The sequence below is a fragment of the Octodon degus genome, unplaced genomic scaffold, assembly GCF_000260255.1.
Source record: "Octodon degus isolate 3935 unplaced genomic scaffold, OctDeg1.0 scaffold00322, whole genome shotgun sequence".
NCBI classification, from domain to species: Eukaryota; Metazoa; Chordata; class Mammalia; order Rodentia; family Octodontidae; genus Octodon; species Octodon degus.
The window spans coordinates 1,133,091-1,140,162 of record NW_004524898.1 but is presented as its reverse complement, the minus strand read 5'-3'; the positions used below and the strand labels follow the sequence as shown (position 1 = coordinate 1,140,162).

General features: G+C 56.0%; 1 protein-coding gene across 3 annotated transcripts; it reads right to left on the bottom strand.

Annotated features, from left to right (window-relative positions):
* Positions 1-425: 425 nt before the first annotated feature.
* Positions 426-5,857, bottom strand: Znf446 (zinc finger protein 446). Of its 3 annotated transcripts, none has more exons than XM_023708026.1 (6): positions 5,483-5,857; positions 4,041-4,422; positions 3,767-3,968; positions 3,416-3,510; positions 2,198-2,282; positions 426-2,118 (listed from the first exon to the last, which is right to left on the bottom strand). In XM_023708026.1, exons 1-6 carry the CDS (start codon positions 5,581-5,583, stop codon positions 1,730-1,732), a joined length of 1,254 nt encoding a protein of 417 aa, XP_023563794.1. In that variant the 5' UTR covers positions 5,584-5,857; the 3' UTR covers positions 426-1,729. The 3 variants fall into 3 exon arrangements, with proteins under 3 accessions (XP_023563794.1, XP_023563795.1, XP_023563796.1); XM_023708027.1 differs by lacking the exon at positions 5,483-5,857 and adding an exon at positions 5,176-5,223; XM_023708028.1 differs by lacking the exon at positions 5,483-5,857 and adding an exon at positions 4,628-5,143.
* Between the last annotated feature and the right edge of the window lie 1,215 nt (positions 5,858-7,072).

The following is a 7,072-nucleotide window of genomic DNA, read 5'->3' as shown; positions in this document are numbered from 1 at the left end:
ATAATATATATGTATTTGGTACAGGGTCTCACTACACAGTTCAGACTTGTAGTGATCCTGCCTTTTTTTTGGCTGGCTCAGGCTGCTTTAAGGGCAGGTCTGGTGAGGCTTGTGGAGCTGGGGATTGAATCGTGAGTCTTGGGTGACTGTCCGGAGAACCAGCAGGCACTGAAGGGCAGCGGGCACTGACCTGTGTCCCTCTGTATCACCGCGGGGCATGAGAGTTGAGCCCTCCCTCTGGCTGTGTGTCTACCTAGGCTTAGAAAAGAAGTCCTGTAGGGGCTTGCAGTTAGCTCAATCGTTCTGAGGTGTCTGCTTGGGCAAACTCCGTCAGGTGCAGGGGAGCACGATTCAATCCCCAGCTCCACAAGCCTCACCACACCTGCCCTTAAAGCAGCCTGAGCCAGCCAAAAAAAAGGCATTCCCCTCCTTGGCCATGCAAACCCAACCTTAAGAGCTCAAAGGTCACTGGGGCTGGTAGGGATGTGGATGACCAATCAGTAAGGTGGGCTGGGGGCCAGAGACAGACACTGGGGCTGGCCCCTCACACCTGCATGTCTCTGAGATGTCAGGCAACGAGCACACACTGCTAATTTTTCTGGCCAGCAGAAGTGAGAAATAAGAATTCTTATTCAGATACTTTCCCATTTTCAAAGTGTAATTTATGTTAGACACCTAATGTGTAATCCTGACTACTAAGGATGCTAAAGCAGGGGGATCCCAAGAGCAAGGCTAGCCTAGGCAACCTAGTGAGACCCTGCCTCAAAATGTCTCACAGAAACAGCACTAGGGTGTAGTTCAGTGATGGCCTAGCATGCAAAGTCCAGAGCCCTTTGCCAAACATAAGTTACCCACTTGGGAGTCAGTACTACTGAGGGACTACAGGAAGGCAGTAGACCGAGGGGGCAGCTCTCTGGCACTGCTTGCCTAGTGCAGGTAGTGCTTTTCTGCAGGTGGCAGAGGACAGTTAACTGTGCCAGGATCTTTTTGATAATGGGAAGTGGACCAAGTGTGAGAAGGGCTCACCTAACTGAAAGGGAGCCCTAAATGTAGAGGGGCCACACCCTGACTAGGCAGGGGCTGAGCATCCTACACCCAGCGGAGCATCCACATGAACTGCCCCAGGTGTCCTCGAGGTGACCTCTTACTATCATGTGTAAGGCTTCATACATGTGTACCATACCATACTAACTACTGAGAAATAATTTAAAAAATACATGCTCAACTCAAGGTTAAAAGTAGGGCACGGAAAATCATAAATATGCAGGAGCAGAGTGTAGAACACCCTAATACAGTAAGTTTGGTAAAAGAAACCAAAACAAAGGAACAGTGGCTGCTCACAGGTGGGTGGTGTCCTGGTTTGTCTGCTGTTCGCCTTATGCTACCTCAAGTAGCATACTTTCCGCTTTGAAGCCACTTCCTGGCTTGAGCATTATCTCTTGCCATTTGTGAGGTGCTCCAGGCAAATTCTCCTCTGGTCACCAATATCCAGGAAGGGACAGGTGACAAGAAGGCCATATTCGGAACAAAAGCCAGCTGTGCTTTTGGGGTTTTCTGCCACCTTCCACACACAGCCCAGGAGCTGCACCACCAGCAGGAAGTGCTGGAACACAGAGGCAGTCAGTGTTCACTGCGGCCTGAGTAGGCAGCAGGGCCTGGGTGGCCACTGCGGTGCCCAAGTACTGTCAGCACAGTCCTGACCTCCATCCACCTCGGGAGTGGCTGCTCTTCATGGTGCCTTAGGCCGGTGGCCCTTGCAGTGGATGACCAGCTGCGACTTCCAGTCGAAGGCACGGCCACAATCTCCGCAGGTGTGACGACGCTGGCCGGCATGCGCCTTGCGGTGGATGACCAGTTGTGACTTCCAGCTGAAGCTTCGGCCACAGTCCTGACAGGCATGACCTGGTGTGTGGCGTGGAATGCTGCGGGACGCACAGGGCTGTGGCATGGGCTCCGGGGCACGCGTGTGTGAGCGCCGGTGCATCACAAAGACCGACTTCCAGTCAAAGCCACAGCCGCACTGTGCACACATATAGGGCTTGCGAGGCTCGGGGGGGTCCTGATGGGGGCGGCGTGGGCTCAGCTCCCGGTCAGGGTTCGATTCCCGGTCCGGCAGCCCTGCGAATGGAAGTGTCAGGCAGGCACACACCAGATGGGGGTGCACAGGGTACAGGGCCTTGGGCAAGGCAGTCCTCACCCAGGGACATCGCAGAGCCGTACTTCTGCAGCATCGCATCCCAGTAGAGCTCCTTCTGTGATGGGTCCAGCAAGGCCCACTGCTCCTGCAGGAAGGCAACTGTCATGGCTGGGAAGAGATGCCATTCCTCCGTCACCATGTCTTGAACTGAATGGACAGCAAGAGGCCTGGGACCCAGCTGTGTTTCGCCTACCCTCCTTACTTATAATGGCTGTGGCGTTTCTGGACACAGGGACCTGGTGCTACGAGGACCTAGGTTTAGAGGTGTAGTGGGGACATTGGGACTCGTAAGCAGAGGTGACTGGTAATGCAGGAAGTTCAGGGTGGCAGCAGGGCCCCAAGGGAGGCGAGCTTGGTACACAGCAGGGGTCCCAATGGCCTTAGCGGAAGTGTACTTCCTGCCCCTGATGTCTGCCTCCTCACTGCCCCAAGGTATGTCCTCTGAGGCTTTGCTGAGTTGGGAAAGAGAATCTGAAGGACAAGCCAAAGTAAGGACAGGCAGACAGAAACCACAGGGGATGACAGCTAAAGGCTGAACAGGCTTTGAGGAAGAAGCCTTGGAGGGTGCAGCAGTCCTACTGCCTCAGGTTTCTGACTGGGCACGGGCTGTGGAGGGCACCTAAGGGTCTTCTCTGCCTGGAAGTGTCTCTCAATCAGCAGTTTGCTGCAGAAGCCTCGGAGGCGAACGAGCTGGGAGAAGACAACTCTCTCATTCCATCTACTTGGGAACACGGGGCTCAAGAAAGCAGAGCTTTGAGCTAAGCTTCTAGGCCTGACTGACTACCTTGGGAGAAAAGCCTTAGGAGACATGGGGCTTCGTGAACTTCCCAGGACAAGTGTCTTGGTCTGACCTCAAGTGTGGAGTGGGTGCTACCACACTGCTCCCTGTCCCCTTCCAGGGGCATACAAGTTCAAATGTCCAGGTGCAGCCCAGTACCTCTGGGAGCCAGCACCTCTCCAGAACTTCTCTGAAGATGAGGAAGCCTCACCCACGAGCTCTAGCCACACAAACCACATTTCCCTGGCCCAGGTTACGAGCCTCCTCCAGCAACAGACAGCAGGCGTCCCTCTGTCCTCAGGGCCTGTGGGGACAACCCTGTATTTCCCTGCTGAGCAGCAAGGAGCATGAGAGTCACTGCCCAAAGAGCCTAGGGGACCCCAGGGCAGAAGCAGTCACCAGGGATGGCCCCCCCAGTTACACACACGAGGGACGCTCACCTGAGTCCTGACTGATTCTAACGATGTGGAGGCTGATTCTCGGTGCTGCAGGTGGCGCTTGGATGATGGGGCCAGAAGTAGGGGGCTGACAGGGGCTGAAGCAGATGGGAAGTGGTGTCAGGAGCTACCCACATGAAGCGGGTGGAGGAGGAGCTGGTGTCACTGCTGAGGCCATGACCCATCACCGCTGTGTGACCCTGTGGGTAGCCATCCTTTGGCTTAAGCCTCCCTGGAATCAGCTTTGCAATCCTTCTAGGGCCCCCAAACCAGCCAGGGGCATCCGTCCTGGGTTCAGGAACCCCTGCCTTGGCATGACCTCTCCTAGATTCCCCCAGGGGCCCTTGGCCTCACCCATCTCCTGCCCATCCACACTGAGTTCCTCCTTCACACTGCAGTTGAGCTGGGCAGACTCTTCCATCCGGGTGTCTGGCGGGCCCTCCCCTGGGGCTGTTCCACAGAGGCCCACTGTCACTGAGGGCTGAGAGCTCCCAGAAGATGCCTCTGTCTCCTGGACTGCAGGTCGCACCTCTGGCTTCAAGATGTGGGCTGTGATCTAAGAAGAGGTGGCATGTCACTGGCTGTCCCTTTAGTCTGTCCTCCTGGAAAGTAAGGCCACCACACTCACCCAGCCCAGCAGCTGCCCAGGGTCCTGCTGCAACCCTTCCACCAAGGCAGCAGCCTCCTCGGGGCAGCCTGGCTGTTGTCTTTGAACCCAGGCCTGGATCTCAGGAGGCAGTGTGCCCAGGAACTGCTCCAGCACCAGCAGCTCCAGGATCTGCTCCTTGGAGCAGGACTCGGGACGCAGCCACTGCCGGCACAGCTCGCGGAGCCGAGCCAGTGCTTCCCGGGGCCCTGCCACCTCCTTGTAGCAGAATCCCCGGAAACGCAGCCGTGCACCTTCAGGTCCCTCGAGGTAGGTCTCAGGGTCCCCGGGGGGCAAGTATGAGGGACCCAGAGAGGACGGCATTCTTTTTCTGGAGTGTCTCCTTGGAGCTGCCAAGAGGAACCTGCAGAAAAGGTGGGATCAGAGTGTCATTCAAGGGGGGGTTCGCCAGGCCAAAGCAGACACCAAGCCCAGCCTAGGGGCCAAGGCTAGGACAGAAAGACCCTGAGGCCAGGGCCAGGGAGGCTGGGAAGCTTCACAGAAGGACTCCTGATGAGATGAAGGCCAAGAGGAAATGCAGAGTAGCAAGAACACTGCAGAACACTGACGTTGCATCGGATACTCGGGTACCAGAGGACTGCTAACAGAGGACAGCAAAGTTGCTTGTCCAGCAGGAGGGTCATTCTGGAAGGTGAGGCAGTGATCCAGGGCAGGGGCAGAGGCAGGGTGAGTCTGTACCCACAGTGCCTGGGGCACCAGGCTGTAGGGTAGGAGGCGGGGGTTCAAAGATGTGGTGCCTTCGTGGGAGCTAAGGTGACTAAGACCTCATGCTCCCTGCTACAACAAATGGGACGCTCCATGCCACCCGGACCGTGCCCAAAAAGCCGACCAAAACACTAGCTGCTAGCTGCAAGGCCTAATAGGCAGGAAAGTGACCCCTGAGAAGTTTGGGGGGGCTGTCTCCCAAACTGGGAAGGGAAGAGCAGATTTGCAGCAGGCCGGCCCAGGACAGGGCACATGGATTGATCTTGAGTGGAGGAAACGCCTGCAGGAAGGCCGGGGCTGCAGGACTCGCCGTCCGGGCCACTCTCCAGAGAGGGAGCAACACTGGGCCGTCCCCGACAGCCGCGCCCCGCTTGGCTAAGAACGCGCTCACCTCGGCCGCCACGAGGGGCTGGAGGCCACTTCCGGGAAGTGGCGCCACTCTGGCCCCACCCGCCGCTCGTCGCCCTGGCGACGCCACCCAGCCAATCCCACGCCTGTTCCGTCGCACCACCTTGATGTTGGACTACATTTCCCAAAAGCCTCAGGAAGCAAGGCCGGGGGCGCATTTTCAGAGGTTTCTCAGACTGAGAGGCGCTCTGCTGCCCTTGAGGAATGTGCAGTGCCAGTTTCGGGAGTTCTCTCCCCTAAATGGCACTTACCATTTCTTTGCATCCGAACCCCGGAACCCCGTAACTCACCTACTGCGGGCCGACAACGCGTTGAATTCCTGCGCATGTGCACAGCGGACCGAGTGTCTATTGGCTAGCGTTGCTCTCCCTTGACCAATCAGAGTGGGCATCCCGTTCCAGCACCTGTCTGCACCCCAAGGCAGGGTTCCCAGCCAGCTGTCACCTACTAATGACTACATCCTTCCCGAGCCAACGATGAGAGCGTCTTCCCATCCCGGAGAAGCGCCTCTGTGGCCTCTGGGTCAGTTTACTGGCGACTCCTCTGAAGACAGTCCTGTGGAGAGGGCCGGCGGCATTTGTTACACGGGGCGGTGGAGGATACTAGAAATTCTGCCTTGATAAGGCGCCCTGCAGCCTTGGGGGTAGGGGCACAGGCACTCTGGTGTGCAGCCACTTACTGCGGAGCTAACTATGTAATCCAGTTTGATCAGATAATAGCTTTGCAAGGGCTGGGCTTCTGTTCAAGTTCATGGGACGTGCTCAACCCTTCCTTTGGGGACCAGAACTAATCAAGATGGTCTGTTTATTTTCTCCCAACAGATGTTACCAGTTGTTTTACTTTAGTGGGTAGTCCAGGCTGGCCCTGAGCTCAGGGCAATCCTCCACAGGCATGCACTACCATGCTTGTTTTTATTTTTTATGTATTTGGTACAGGGTCTCACTATGCAGCCCAGACTCATAGTGATCCTCCTGTTTTTCAGCCTCCCCAGCTGCCCAGCTGCTTTTTTAAAATTTATTTATTTATTTATTTATTTATGTGTGTGTGTGTGTGTGTGTGTGTGGCCAGCTCAGCCCACCAGGGGGCGGGGCTGGCTGGCATGTGGAGCTGGGGGATTGAACCGCGGTCCCTGTGCTTTGCTTAGCTTAGCTTGTTCTAAGTAGGTGCTTTAGACCACTGAGCCATCTCACCAGCCCCTGCCCAGCTGCTTTTAAAATTTGTCATTGGGTCAGTTTTGCCTCCACATCAAGTGGCTAAACCATGACTTATTCATCCAACCCCCAACTACACTGTTTTGCTATCTTCTGATACCTAAGGAAATCCTGGGCTGCCAACTCTGGGTGAAGACCAGTGGTCCTTTTTTAAAACAAAATGTATTTGGTACAGGCTCTCACTACAGTTTGGACTCGTAATCCTATTTTCAGCCTCCTCAGTGTTGGGATTACAGGTGTACACCACCACACCTGGACTCAGTGGCTGGCTCAGCATGCCTGGGGGTGGAACTGGTGCGGCACATAGTGCAGGATCAAATCTGGGTCCTTGCACTTGCCTAAGCAGGCACTAAGGCGGCGGAGCGCTCTCTCCAGCCAAAGACCGGTGTTCCTAACAGTGACTGGAGACAATGAGCAGCTGTGTGGGTAGTGCTCATCACCTGAGATTTCCAGCAGCTCCCATGGGTTAGGCTAGTAGTTTTGCTCTGGGACCACGCAGGTTCTTTACAAACACCTTTCACTCACCACAGGTGGGAAGGATGCAGGGGCTTCAACGGCTCTTGGGGCTGCTCTCAGAAGTTTGCTATAGGCCCCCCTCCCCCAGCTGCTAGTTCCCACGGCGGCGGCTGCGCAACAGGATAAGCCTGCTTGGGCCGGTTTTCCTCTTCA

Excerpts from the sequence above, each read along its gene's own strand:
- Znf446 (XM_023708026.1), bottom strand. The coding sequence starts at position 5,583 with ATGCCCACTCTGATTGGTCAAGGGAGAGCAACGCTAGCCAATAGACAC. Across the intron at positions 3,969-4,040 it reads CTGGGCAGCTGCTGGGCTGG|ATCACAGCCCACATCTTGAA; the intron begins GTGAGTGTGGTG and ends ACCTCTTCTTAG. Across the intron at positions 2,119-2,197 it reads CGGCTCTGCGATGTCCCTGG|GGCTGCCGGACCGGGAATCG; the intron begins GTGAGGACTGCC and ends TTCCATTCGCAG.